The 14,338-nt window shown below is 40.5% G+C and overlaps 1 protein-coding gene, 1 long non-coding RNA gene and 1 pseudogene across 3 annotated transcripts; 2 read left to right on the top strand and 1 right to left on the bottom strand.

The window, feature by feature from the left end:
* Positions 1-466: 466 nt before the first annotated feature.
* On the bottom strand, positions 467-1,184 carry LOC103460784 (histone H1-like; annotated as a pseudogene).
* A 3,205-nt stretch (positions 1,185-4,389) lies between these two features.
* Positions 4,390-7,214, top strand: LOC103460783 (gastrula zinc finger protein XlCGF17.1-like). Its single transcript, XM_008403091.1, has 2 exons — positions 4,390-4,760; positions 5,690-7,214. Exons 1-2 carry the CDS (start codon positions 4,592-4,594, stop codon positions 6,643-6,645), a joined length of 1,125 nt encoding a protein of 374 aa, XP_008401313.1. The 5' UTR covers positions 4,390-4,591; the 3' UTR covers positions 6,646-7,214.
* Positions 7,215-10,204: 2,990 nt separating this feature from the next.
* On the top strand, positions 10,205-14,027 carry LOC108166005 (uncharacterized). 2 transcript variants are annotated; one of them, XR_001776323.1, is made up of 5 exons: positions 10,205-10,383; positions 10,613-10,732; positions 12,945-12,988; positions 13,696-13,761; positions 13,936-14,027. It is a non-coding gene; the product is annotated as an uncharacterized LOC108166005 (long non-coding RNA). The 2 variants fall into 2 exon arrangements; XR_001776322.1 differs by having other exon boundaries at positions 10,275-10,383; positions 13,693-13,761.
* The last annotated feature ends 311 nt before the right edge of the window (positions 14,028-14,338 follow it).

The following is a 14,338-nucleotide window of genomic DNA, read 5'->3' as shown; positions in this document are numbered from 1 at the left end:
TCTCATTTCAAAGTGATCTGGCCAACAGCTAAGAGATAAATATAAATGAAGACAGGCTCAGTAAAGCGATCATTTCAGTACTTTACATGCTTCTCTTTAAAAAAAATACATTAAAAACAATAATTTAATGAAAACTGTTCWCTGTGGTTCTGATCCATGGGGTGAATCATCATTTCATTGTTCATGGTACTGTGTCAGCTGAATGACAGCAGATCAGTTTTTGCAATCGACAGTAAAATAGTTTGTAGGTAAAAATCCAACAAGTTGAACTGGATTGAGCTGCGATAAAGAGTGAAATGTAACATYGTAACTAGTTGAACCCAGTGAGAAATGTCACAAATTCGCTACTAATAAGTAAAAATGTTGGATTTGTCCAACATTGTTACTTGTATTTAACATCGTTACATGTTTGTAACGTTGCTAGTTGTACAGAACGTTGTTCCAAGTGCAGCATGGAGTAATTGTGCAGAGTGAGGAACGATGCCTTAACGTGTGGAGGTGGTGGCTCTGAAAAGAGCCTTTGGTGCATGAAGCAGTGTTGGGGACAGATGCTTACTTCTTGGCCTTCTTGGCTGCGGGCTTTTTTGCTGGCGCTTTCTTGGCCGCGGGCTTCTTGGCGGCCTTCGGCTTCTTGGCGGCGGCAGCCACCTTCTTGGGGCTCTTCTTGGGCACCTTCTTGGCGGCCGCGGCGGCTTTCTTGGCCGGTGCCTTCTTCGGGGACTTCTTGGCCGCTGCCGCCGCTTTCTTGGCGGCGGGTTTCTTGGGGGTGCTGGCCTTCTTGGCGGCGGGCTTCTTGGCCTTGGCCGGAGCCTTCTTCTTCACCACCTTCTTGGCCGGCTTGGCCGCTTTGGGCTCCTTCTTGGCGAGCTTGAACGAGCCGGAGGCCCCGGTGCCTTTCGTCTGGCTCAGGGTTCCTCCGGTCACCAGCTTGGTGACGGCCGTGTTTGATGCGCTTGTTGGCCTTGGCCACATCCACGCCCTTCCCGGCCAGCACCTTCTTCAGCGCCGCCAGAGAAACTCCCTTGCGCTCCTTCGAGTCGGCCACGGCGGCCACGATCAGCTTGGACAGGCTGGGTCCGTCCTTCTTGGCCCGGGGAGCGGACTTCTTCTTCGGGGCTTTCGCCGGGGCTTTCACCGCTGCTGGAGCTTCTTCTGCCATCTTTCTCACTCAATCTTCCTCTCAACGTGTCCGGCTCGGAGCAGGAGGCGCCACTTATAACATCCATGAGAACCGTGAAGAGACAACTCAGCCCGCGCGCTCCGCCGCTGCCTCAAACATGGCCGCACTTGTGTTTTCTCCGCTTCGTTTTACGAGCAAAATCACAAACTAATTCAACTCTTGGCACGTAAATCTTAAGGTAACCGGAAGAAAACCCTCCTGTCTCAACACTAACCTCTGGTTTGCTTCGCGGGACTTTCTCTTTTCCTCCCAGGACCCTTCGGACCTGTCACACACGCTGTGATTTTCAGCAGCGAGCGCCGGGTTTTCTTCACATTTCCTCTCCTAAAATACATAAAATCGCTTCACACAAACTATACATCTGYTGTTTCCGTTAGCAGAGGCATGTTGGAGCACAGTACAGGTGAAAATATCGCGCTGCAGCCGTTTGTTGGATCGCTACGGGCGAGGTTTTTGCTGGCAGTAAACACACGGACGCTGTCGGTGAATAAGCCGGTCAGGGCTCATTTCTCCGGAGCGGTCCTCTCTTCCTTCACACGTTTGGTCAACACGGAGGACCGACCGCGGACTCGAACCGCTTTCTGATTCATTAATCTAATAAATCAGTCTTTGCTCTTCCTAAATACCACATAAAAACAACCGAGTAATCTTACAGCTTAGCTTTTCTTTGWCTGTCATCTCATTGATCGCCTTCACTCACTAAAGCGAAACAGTCCATCTATAATTCAACAAGATTTTTTGGAAACTGTTTATTTTTATGTCACAATTTTTAGTTGTTTTCCCAGAGTTTTGTTTTGGTCTCGCTATTGCACACAGATTTGTACATTTATAGATTTGATCGTGTTTCTTTAACCGTTAAAACTAAAACTTTGGCCATTTTTCTTTTATTCTGCTTATGTGGGATTTTTTTCAAGCTCATGTTTAATTAGCGACTTTTCTTTAACATTCACATAAAGGTGCATTTCATCCTTTTAGCTGCTTTTCTTAGTGCAAATATATTTTTCTTAAGTCTCAAACTTTGACCTCTGTGTTGCTTTGTTCTCTCCAGAATATCTGCCTGGTTGTCGGTCAACTTATTTCTGCAGCTCTTAGACCAGGGTGCCCAAWCYTTTTGAGACCAAGRTCTACTTTTTCTCTCACCAGCCGCCTGAGATCTACCTCATGACACAAAGACATAAAAATAGCAAATTAAACTCTATTGACTTATTTTATATGTGAATATACATCAGTTATAGCAGAAATAAAGTGACAGAAAACCTAATCCAGTTTCTTCCTCAGGGAGATTCTGACACTGGGAGCAGGTTACTGGTTTCTGGTCTCTGGTTACTGGTTTCTCAGTCAGAAGCTGGTTGCTAACCTGACGCCAGCAGGTGTCAGTCAGTCATGGTGGATCTGAAAWTTGGTTTGATGACGTCGATATGAGAAACTACAGACTGATAGGAGGAACCAAAGAGCCCAGTGAAGGTGAAGGCAAATCTTCTGAAGTCGGGATATAATTCATTTAATTTCACATAATTATTTATCGAGGTAGAATTTGTTAAAACTTAATKAAATATATTTGTCCTATTTRATGTTTGTTGTGACGTATGCTCACAAACGAACGAGGTAATCAGTCCAAGTTTGTCGTTTATTGAACGTTCAGAAACTACAGCAGGTGTGATGAGCCACAGCAAAGGTAAAAAAAAAAAGGTAAAACAATCCGAAAAGACGATAAACTCAAAACCACTACTACCCTCTTTATCCACCCCCTCCCCCTCTCTCTCTCTCTCTCTCTCTTCTTTTTGTCGTTTAAGCACACCCGTTGCCGTGGCAACCACCTGCGCTTAAGCCGAGCAAAGATTACATTAAAAACATTCAGTCCGTTACATATCAGGTTTCCAGGCTTGATATTTATTTCTSGATTATTAATAAGCCTCTCATGAACACAGCGGTGGTTAAATAGCTAATTTAAACTCCTGCTTTGATCGTCAGTCGGTCTTTGAGTCGCTTTTTTTTTCTTTTTCTTTTTTTTTTTGTTAAGGAACCAAAACGCACTGAGTTCTGCAAAATTACTGAGATTATTAATTTTAACATGTTTCGTTGACTTTTTATAATTATTCTTTTTTTTAATGAAGCTACAAACGTTTAGGATCTTAGTGAATATTTTTGATACGCCTGCGGAGGAGGAAGTGCTGGACTCAGCGTCCTGGCGGCGTCCAGTTTGTCACCTGCTGCCGAGATCGACTCAAAACCTTTCCGCGATCGACGTATTGAGCTCCCGTGTCTTAGACGGTTGGAGTCGATGTCTTGTTAAATCTCCTCCGTCGTTCCAACAGTTTGTTTACAGGATTTGCTGAAGTTGTTCTKCATCAACGTCCCTTTGCCTCCAGAAACCTTCCAGGACGTACCGCCGCTCAARGGCGTTTCCACAGCATGATGCTGCCACCACCGTGCTTCACTGTTGCTGCTACGTCTCTGTTGATTTCCAGTATTTGTTGTTCATCAGAAGCAGCCACTTGGATCAACAAGTCCATAAATGAGGCTTTTCTGTTCCGGGGGCGACTGTGGATCCTGGAGGTGATGCTTAAAATTAATATATATCACTTTACTAGAATAAAACAATTATTCRCTATTCTAATTTTCGATATCTAAATTTTGGCTATGCCAGAATAATCTAAATAAACACAAATAAACATTGARCTATATCAGTCTCYGWGAGATTAACCAATGATTTTTCTTTAATTTTTGATTTCCACTACCAAATAAATCAACATGACACGATTTTTGCCGTMCTGATAAAAATACAGTTCCTGTTGCAGGAGATCTTTCCTGCCCATAACCATCAACATTTACAAAACAAATCTTTATGAAACTTGAATAATATGAGCTACAACAAAATCTACTTTTCCTTTGGGATCAAGAAATGTTTTTTTTATTATTATTTAATATTTGACTTTGTGAACAATCATCTTTACCAAGTAACCTTTGTGACTGTCCGTGTTACAGCTGTTCATTCTGTGGATCCAAATGTATMATTTTTAAGTATTTTTAAAAATCCTTCCTTCATTTTTGATACCTRATGTTTGGGTCTCTATTATGTATGACAGAATAATCAGAAATAAACGTTGAACTGTATCAGTCCGTGTGACATTGATCAACACATTAACTTTTTTTAACTTTTTTTTTATTCAATTACCAAATAAATCAGTTTTTCGTTCATTATTTTCGCAGCGCTGTAACTGGCCTGACAAAGACAATACCCCTCCTCACCAGTTGGTGGCGGCAGGGCGCCATGAGGTTCACTGTTCAGAAGAAGAGGAAGCAGCAGAAACAGCAGAGAAACAATGCGAACATTGGTTTGGAGCTGCTGTTAGCTTGTCTGCAGGCAGTTAGCTTAGCTTCGCGGTTTGTTTGGCGTCTTTTGCAGCCGGAATGGCGGCTCTTCGCGGCTTCAGGGAGTTTCTGACGCAGCGGCTGGCGGCGGCCGGGGAGGAAGTGCTTTCTGCGTGTGAAGACACGGTGGTTCGGTGTGAGGAGCAGAGCCGCCTTCAGCAGAAGATGATCGATGTTATGAAGTCCGAGTTTGATGCGCAGAGAGCAGGTAGGGAAATATGTCACATCTGTTCTTTGGTGATGAACTGAAACCAGAATCTAGTTGTTTCGGGCCTGAGATCATCTGTTCCCGCTCCATAATGGGAACAGATTCATTTACCTGCGAGGCTTTACCTGTGTTTATTCCTCYCATCGTGATCGACCAATCACGTGGCTTTGGAAACATTTGGTTTCCTTCAGACGCAGACAGGAACCCCATAAGAGCTCACCTTCTCCTTTACTTTTCTCTACAATCCCTCCTTGCATGTTGACCTTGCTTGGGGAGTTGCTGAGGAGTACGGTGTGCGTGTTAGGACATCCTCAGGAAAACATCGGACTAATGTCTAAACGGCATCAGAATAAAAACCAGCTTCACRCTAAAAGGCCTCAGCAGCACCGCTAACCTAGCTACAATGAATTAGCGAAACAAAAACAGCAGCACGCTAATGTAGATTATCCTAGAAGATTAGCTTTTCTTCCATGATTAGCTTCACTTTTTAGCCAACCTCCTATGATGTTTTGCCGCCACCCAAACATTTTCCACTCTTTGGAAACGTCTTTCCCTCTATTTGAGGCTGAACTGTTTTGGTTTGATCAAAGAAATGATACAAAGCTCAAAACAAGTCAATTTTATCATCATCCTCCTGTTTAAAGAGGAAGTGCAAAAGCAAAGGAGGTGGATTAGCAGAGATGCTAACAGCTAATGAYGCGGTCCARGACCTGTTACTGTGGAATATCGTCYCTGCTGCCTGGATGTCGAGCTGTTGGCGTGTCATGGTGGTCATGAGGCTGTCGCACAGCAACAGCCTTCAGTCAGAGGCCTCCTCACAATTAATGCAAGACGGACTGCTATTGGAAATCCTTCCTGCCCACAGGATCACTGTCCACAATAATCTTTGAAGATACTTGAATGACTGAATTCTCTTGTCCCTTTTTTAGACCTTCGGGAACAACGTGACATTAAAGAAGAAGAAGAGAAGTTTGTGCCTGATGAGCAACTTTCTAACGAGGAGAGGAGTTCCACTTCTGATGAGMCGATTAAAAAAGAGGAGGAGGATTATCCAGAGGCAACACCCATTAAGGAGGAAGACCAGGAAGAGCCCTGCACCAGCAAACAGTTACAGCAGGTACAGCTGAATAGTGTGGAGAGTCAGTCTGCTCCAGAGTCTYTGAAACCCGACGCCTCCAGGAARAAGAACCTCTGCAGGGCGAAGGCGAGCTTCTGCGACATTTGTGGCCAGGCTGTAACGAAGCTCGGTTTGGATCGCCACATGAGGACTCACACGGGCAGGAAGCCGCTTTCCTGCAAAAGCTGTGGACAAATCTTCCGGCTCCGCCTGTCTTTGGAAGTCCACATGAGGACCCACGCCGGGACRAAGGCGCACGCTTGCAAGACGTGCGGGAAAACGTTCAGACGAAGCGACCATCTTAAACTCCACACGAGAACCCACGGCGACAAGAAGCTGTTCCTCTGCAACGTCTGCGGAAAAAGCATGGCCGACCCGTCGGCTTTCAGGAGGCACGTGACCATCCACACGGACGAGAAACCGCACTCCTGCAAAACCTGCGGCGAGAAGTTCAAACACAGCAACACCCTGCTGTGCCACCGGAGGGCGCACTCGGGCGAGCGGCCGTATGTCTGCCGCTTGTGCGGCAACAAGTTCGTCAACGCCTCGAAGCTGAAACGACACATGATGTCGCACACGGGCGACAAACCTCACGCCTGCGAGCACTGCGGGAAGAGATTCATCCGCCTGCACCAGATGAAGGATCACGTGAGGAGGCACACCGGGGAGAAACCGTTCGACTGCGACACGTGTGGGAAAAAATTYGTCAGCASCACCGAACTGAGAGCTCACACCAAAACTCACACAGGTGAGACATCGCASCCATAAACAAKCTGCGGTCGCTTTGTTGAGAAGGTTTGGATCAGAAACAAAAACTTTGGGCCAATATCACCATAAAAACATGTTTCTTTGTTGTCACCACCAGTAAAGCAGCTGATCTGAGGATTTATAATCTGGAGGTGAATCTTTACTGGGTTTATAAAGAATCATTAACAGAATAATCCTCTAATAATGAGATTCAGTCCCATTAGTGAACTGGATGGTTTTCCTAAGATTTCTCTGTATTTTCTTATTTTGTTCCATAGAATAATAAAGAATGTTATTATTAATATTATTATTATTAATATTAAGCTGCTTTTGGTTTGCATCAAATTGAAAAATGACCCATTATGAACTTTTCTGTTTTATTTTGACAGCCAAGTAAACCTTAGTTTTCTCTGTCGGTTTTGTTGTTGATCTTCTTTTCTGAAATAAATGTAAATATTTTTTTCCTGAGGTGAACCAGGAGACATCATAGACTCTATTTCATCCAGAACTACATAATGTATTAATGATGACTTAAAAAGTTTATTTTACATAATTTCTGTAAGTTGCTTGCTGTATATATTTATGCAAATTTAAAAAAAAATCTGTTTTTCTTTTTAAGCTGAATCTTGATTTCTTAAAAATTTAAATGTACAAAATTTGATTCCACTTAATTTCTTTTGTTAGATATCCAATATACCCTTAGAAATTCAATTGTGGTTATTGCCTAATCTTTAATGTTTTATTGATTGTTTTTTGCCAAAAGAGCCCCAGACAGAATCAGTAAATGTATCTACAAATGGATCAGATCCTCCTTTTTTTCTCAAATTTTCTCTAAATATCTATCAGATTTAACCCAGATATATGCATTTTAATGTTATAAAATGGAGAAATCAATAAACAGTTTGAGTCCTAAGTTTGCCCTGTTTTTATTATTCTTCGCCTTGGCCACAAGAGGGCGACATTGTCTCAGTCATATGACATCAGAACCAATCATTTGAGCGGATTTTCTCTCCGCACGCGGGGATTTCACTGTAATTTGACCAGAATCGGTTATAGATTGTTGTGAGACAACCAGACAGAATAAAATATGATTATTTGTTTGTAGCGGCTTAAATTTACATGTTCTGCTCACTTAAACTAATAATTATAGTTTTATTGTTGACTTGAGGTTCTTGAACAAAGGAATATTTTTACATATTACTGCAGTAAATGTGGTAAATAAAAAATATCGTTTTGGGCTGAAAAGTGTCTGAAATGAACCGAAGGAAAAAGAGTTTGAAGTTGAGTTTCTTCTAAATGCGTCATCTGATGCGGTTTTATCAAGATGCCCTGTCGGTGCTTCTCTGTAGAGGTTTGGACCGAGATCAGAACCACAGTGAGGTTCCCGGATCAGAACCACAGTGGTGGGAACAAGAAGTGCTCACATTCTCTAGAGTAGAAGTTCAGACACTCAAAACATTCCCCATTTATCCTTATTTTAAATAATTCCATGTTTTTGTCTTGTATTATCTAAATTATCCTGATTGATTTGGTTTGGAGAAAAACTATCAGTATGTTTATTTCTGCATGTTGTCAGCAAAAGAATACAATAATGGACTTATCGAAAGTCAATTTGTTGTCTTAAAGATGAAAATTACTTTGTCATTTTTTTACTCTAGTACATTTCAAAATGTGTATTTTTTTACTTGAGTAAATCTGCTCAGCCTGCACTTCTCCTTTACTAGGATATTTTTCTATAGACGTGTTTCTTTCTGCTCAAGTGTTTCTGTCGCAGTTTTGCAAAAATAAAGCAATTTTGTTACAACCACAAATAAAATTTTCTCAATTTATGCCAAAACCTTTATCAAAAAACAAGGTTTGCTTTAGAAATTGTCATGTTTCCATTGAGTAAATTTCAAAATGTTGCTCTTTCTATAAGTATATGGAAAGCATCAATCAGAGCAAATCAACTAGAAAAGGATGCAACAGTAATATTAGCTAAAATAAATGAACATTTTTGTATATTTCTGCTGATAAAGTTCAAACTTAGGAGATTTTCCTGCTGGGAGGAATTTGGGATCCTTACATATTTATGGGAAGTTGAGTCTTTTTTTCTTGGTTTTGCTCTCAGGAGATGAATCATTTGTAATTTAGTTCTTTTATCAGCAGAAAGAACAGTCACTTCCTGTACCGGCCTCAAGCTCTGAAGTTTCTCACGCTGGAACCTCAACATGACATGATGCTGGAAACATAAACACAAATTTTATAAATAAGCTAATTTAGGGAGTGTTGATCCAACTTTAAAACATCTAAAGAAAAGTTTTTATATTAAACTCTCCATTTTATTGGGTCACAGTGAAACTGACACCGGGGTTAAAGGTGTTTGGTTTCTCTTGCTGTTGGTTTTTTCTTCTTCTCTGGTAGAAAGACGATGTCAGGACCTGAAGCGACATGTCTTCCTGTAAAACATTTGACTTTAACGTCGGGTTTAAAGTTCGGGTAAGAGTCTACAGGAAATGATTGTGTGGATGTAGAAGATGGAGGTCAGCGTCTTCCCTTCACTGTTTCCTGGGAAACACTTGCAGATGGGAATCTCCTCTCACACACACACACACACACACACACACACACACACACACACACACACACACACACACACACACACATACACACACATCCTCCCACCTCTGCCCTTCCTCTGGTCCAGTTGCAGCAGACGGAGTCCCAGGCTCTCCATCCTGAACTGCTGACCTTTAATCAAAATGTCTCTGCAGCAAAACGTTGCTCTAAAAACCGAATGTCACCGACCCTGAAGGCGAATAAAGGGGACGTGTTTCTGTTTTAATTTTTATTTTTTATTTTTCAGATGTTGATAAATATTACAGTGAAATAAAGCTAATAAAATAACAAAAACGGAAACTGAGAAACATTTTTGTTAACTGAAATAAAAACGTCAATTAAATGGAGAATAAATGCAACTAGAACTATATTGTGCGCTTATAAAACTAAAACATACTGAAATAATTACAGAAATAATTTGCGCTTATTAATTTCATTTATTAGCCTGTTGAACTGATGTAAAATAACTTTTTTCCCCCAGAACATGAGCAGTTTGCGTCAGCTGTTGGCGATTTACGGTACTCCACTAACGCTATTCGCAACAATTGGGACCAAAACACCAGAATCAATTTGTTGTTCAACAATAACAGATACATAAATAAAATTATATAATTCATTACCAACATAATCACAATACTGTGACTTTTTAAAATTCTGCACCTAAAAATTAACCAAAGAACGGAAAAACTAAAAGTACCTCCATAACTGATAAAAACTAAGAAAACAAACTAAAAACGTCAAAAACGAAATAAAAATAAACCGTAATGAAAAATCCAAAACTATCATAACTCAGGTTCTAGGCCTGTAATTAATCAAAATTAATTTAATTTAAATTGAAAAATGTATACTGAAAAAATTATTTTCAAGTCAAAAACCCCTTTTCCTGCTAAATTCTTTAATAAATAGACATGAGCTCAATAAAAAGGATGTTTATTGATTTAATCTTTTATTTAGGTTATTCAACTATCAGATCGGTGAATGCTATTATACCCATTATAAATATTGACATTAATATAAGTCTGAACTTAATCTCCAGTCGGGGTGCCCTAGCACGGCCCTGTGTCTAGCTACGGCCCTGGATAAGGTCGGCAGGTGTTATTTTTTTCCTTTGTTGTTGTTTAATTCCCACCAGAAATCCGCTCTGTGAGGCTGAAAATGCTGGTGAGTACCTTTTAATTATCATTATCTTATTATTTTAATCATAAACCCGTCCATTGTGCTTCTTTTGCTTCAGTTTGACCTATTTTTCATGAGCTACCACTAATATAATCGCTAAAATCCTCAATCTGCGGGAAGCTGCGCGTCCTCCGCCATAACTGAAGAGGAATTTCAACATGTAGGCATTTCCTGTCGCCGCACCTTCAGCATAAACCGCTTTTTTTTTTTAAAGAAACCGCAAACGGGACGTAAAGATCCGGGAGGACGGGACGCTTTGACCCGAAATCCTGCGCCGGGTTGGTGTTGAGGTCGGGATTTCTGTCTGTCACCCTGAGGCAGCAGCATCCTCTCGGTAGGCTGACACGCGACGTCTTCCATTCAGAGAACGTTCTCTTGACGTGAATGACACCAGACTTCATTTAAGAATCGCTCTATTTTTATTTTAAATTAAATCTCGGTAAAAACTGCGGCTTGAATACAAACTTAATTAAATGTTTAAAATATTTGGAGTTAGGAGTTAAATTCGGCTTCTATTAAAAGCGCTGATCTGGTGTATTTTTGCAGATTTTAATACTAATTTACACTCATCTAGAAAACTTAAGACGTAAAAATTCAAATTTAGGTTATTTATAGGTAACGTTTTCTTACTAGATGTTCAATTCAACCCAAATCCAAATTTAACCAACACATATTCTGTTTTTTAGTGAAATGTTTAATTATTTATATTTAAAAGCTATTTTGGTAAATAGGAGTGAGTCGTAGCAGGACGCTGCTGGATAAATCGCTTCGTGACGCTCTGATCTTTTATTTTCATATTTATGTGTCAGGGTTGCGCTTCTTGCGCTGCTCTGAAACGTGCAGCTTGCATGAGTTCACCCCGCTGACCGCATCCAAGGTCCTTCTGCTCCCCCGCATCCCACAGCAAGCGTGGGACTCCTGCCTGCTGCTGCATGCGTTTCAGATGGTGATTTAAAAAAACCTGTCCAGAAAGTGCATCACATTTTTTGACTGAAGGTTGATATAATTTATTTATTGTATTTTTTTTTTATTTGAAGTAAAATAAATAAAAACTTCAGGAACGATCAGCCTTGCAAATAGTTATTTTTATAAACTTTATTTGTTGGCCCTCATGTCAGGACCCTTGAGGAAGCCTATTATAAACTCTTCTCACCGCCAAACTGGTACAAGTTTGGAAATCTGATATGAGGCAGCATCGCACCAAGTTAACAGAAATTACACGGACTTTTAGCGGAAATGAATCAATTCTTGCCTTCAAAATAAAGCAACAACTCAAAGCAGAGAAGTACTTGCAGTGCAGTTAGGCTTTCAGTTGTGACGTTATTGTTTCACAGTATTTTTGAATATTTTATAATGAATTGAAAGGAGTATACTTTATCAATTATTTCTTAATTTTATTAATTTGTCCATCCATCTGTTTAAATCTTTATCCTAAAGCAACCTATGGTCGTTTGATAATGTGTGAAACTGATTTAATGATTTATAAATTAACTGAAATGCAGAGCAGCAGGTAAGTTTGGACATGTATATAAAAGCTAATATTTCAGAGTTGTAAGTTGGAGAAATCTCTTGGCAACCTGACCCTCAAAATCCAACATGGCTGCCATATCAAACGCAGTAGAAGTAGCATGAAATTAGCATTTAAACATAAATACTCATTTATTTAGCATTACTACTTCTACAGGATCTGTTTGTGAACATGACTGATACAGAGAAATAATGTCAGTTAGCTTTAGTCCCTTAGCCATTAAATTAGCTAATTAGCGAAGCAGCAACAACAGATTGTTGTTCTTGTGGCTGTGGCGGACAAAGTGAGAGTGGAGTAGAGTTTTAATTGTAGCTTTACTAGAACATTATTATGAGTTATCTTATTTTTATCAATTCAGTATGTAGTTAATAAAGATGATCAAGTAAGTATTAAAACTAAACTCTGATTAATTTTGAGCTCCATTTTTACCAGCTGGTGATTAGTGCCATTGTGGTTGCTATAGGCAACAGGATGTGCCTGAATTTGAAGGCTACTTTAAAGGACAGTGGAAAAACAAATTCTAGCTATTAGCTTTTATTTTTATCACAGGCAGCCATGAGATTTTCAATCCAGAAACACACAGTTATAGATTTTCCCAATGACTGAATACCATTTGATTAGTTTAAATGTTTAAGTGTAAGAAATACCACGTTAGCTAGCAAAGCTATGCTAACATTTTCTTCCAAACATGTTTGGGTAAAAGCTAGAAGCTCCTTGTTGGCTAATTTTTAACCATCAAAACTCTGTGTATATCCATAAAAAGCTTTTTAACGTGTTTTACGTTTATCTTTAAAGGAAGAGGTAACGCCTTTATTCTGAAGGTTGTAGCCGGAAGTTGTGTCTCGTGGGCGTCCTGCCTTGACGCCGTCGGCAGCGCGCATTGAGTTGGAGCAGCTGATCTCGCTCTTGACTTCCAGGGCTAAAAATAATCCCCTCTGTTAACTCTCCAACTCTCACTGAGTTTTGTTTCTTCTGCTTCTTTTCTCTATCTGCTGTATTTTTTTAAATTAAAATTCAGCCGGAATGAAACGGTGCCAGTCGGGATAATCCCTTTATTTCCAGGTAAGACACTTTTGTTATCGAAGGTTTAATAAATGTTCTTAATTTTAGCAACTCTGTTGAGGTAAATGTACGTTAGCTTTGTGAATAATTTTGGTTATTGACGCGTAGAGAACAGTTTGTGTTGGTAAATTAGGCTGGAAATGAATGTTGTTCTGATAAAACCCCAGATATTAATGTTCCATGTAGTTTATCTAACTATCGTAAACTTTTATTTATTTTTACAATAATTCGCTTTATTAAACTTGGCAGGTGAATAAGAATAAAGATGGAAACAAAGAATTTAAAAAATTGACTTAGAAATGACAATTTTATGTGATTCAAACGGGAAGCTGTTTTAAAATAGTTTAAATAAATTTGATTAGTATCTTGTTTCTTATTGGTTTTGAAAAAAATATAATTTCCACTTGTAACTTTTCACTGATCTGATTATTTATAAATAGAAATATTTAGATGAAGAAAACGGGAAGAAGTTCTAATTTAAAAATACTGAAATTATGTTTGTTAGAGAAAAACCCAGAACAATATCATCGTCCATCCATCCATCCATCCATCCATCCATCCATCCATCCATCCATCCATCCATCCATCCAGTATCACTGATATTTAGTTAAAAATGTAAATTAAAGATGGCCGCCATCTTTAGCTCAGCATCAAACCCTTTGCTACAGTAAAACGATCCTTTGTGTTTTATCATCTATTGACAGCAGGTTCTTCCTGGTCCAACACACCTGAGCGAACCTTCGTCCTGCTGATGACCTCATCGTTTAACTCAGGTGTGTTGAATCAGAGACGGATCTGGACGTTTCACCGGCCCTCCAGTCCTGAAATCAGCAGCTTTACACTGTCCTAGAATAGCTCTGACGGCTTCACACGGCTGAGAGTCATGCCCGTGTTGTGACGCTCCGTGGCAGTAAAACGCTGACCTGACGGATTTCTGTTTCTGCCAGTCTGACTCCGGGTCTGGGAGGAACCAATGGCTGCTGGCATGCCGCTGTCATTTTGTGGCGACAAGTTTCCCAGTGCATACGGCATCAACGTCAGTGTGCTCAACAATGGCTGCTTCGTGGACGCGCTCAACCTGGTTCCTCACGTCTTCCTGCTCTTCATCACCTTCCCCATCCTCTTCATTGGTACGGCTGTCCTCCTCTTCCTCAGCGTTTGGAATGTTTTCAGGATGGGAGCGGGATGGTGGCAACAATCTGGATCCTCTAGAACAGGATCTGGTTTCTGTGCCCCCTTCGAGTTGGGTTGGTGTTGGGTTGGTGTTGGGTTGGTGTTGGGTTGGTGTTGGGTGGGTGTTGGGTGGGTGTTGGGTTGGTGTTGGGTTGGTGTTGGGTGGGTGTTGGGTGG

The sequence above is a fragment of the Poecilia reticulata genome, unplaced genomic scaffold (genome assembly GCF_000633615.1).
Source record: "Poecilia reticulata strain Guanapo unplaced genomic scaffold, Guppy_female_1.0+MT scaffold_291, whole genome shotgun sequence".
Taxonomy (NCBI): domain Eukaryota; kingdom Metazoa; phylum Chordata; class Actinopteri; order Cyprinodontiformes; family Poeciliidae; genus Poecilia; species Poecilia reticulata.
Note: the sequence above shows the minus strand (reverse complement) of the source record. Positions and strands in the feature narration are given on the sequence as shown.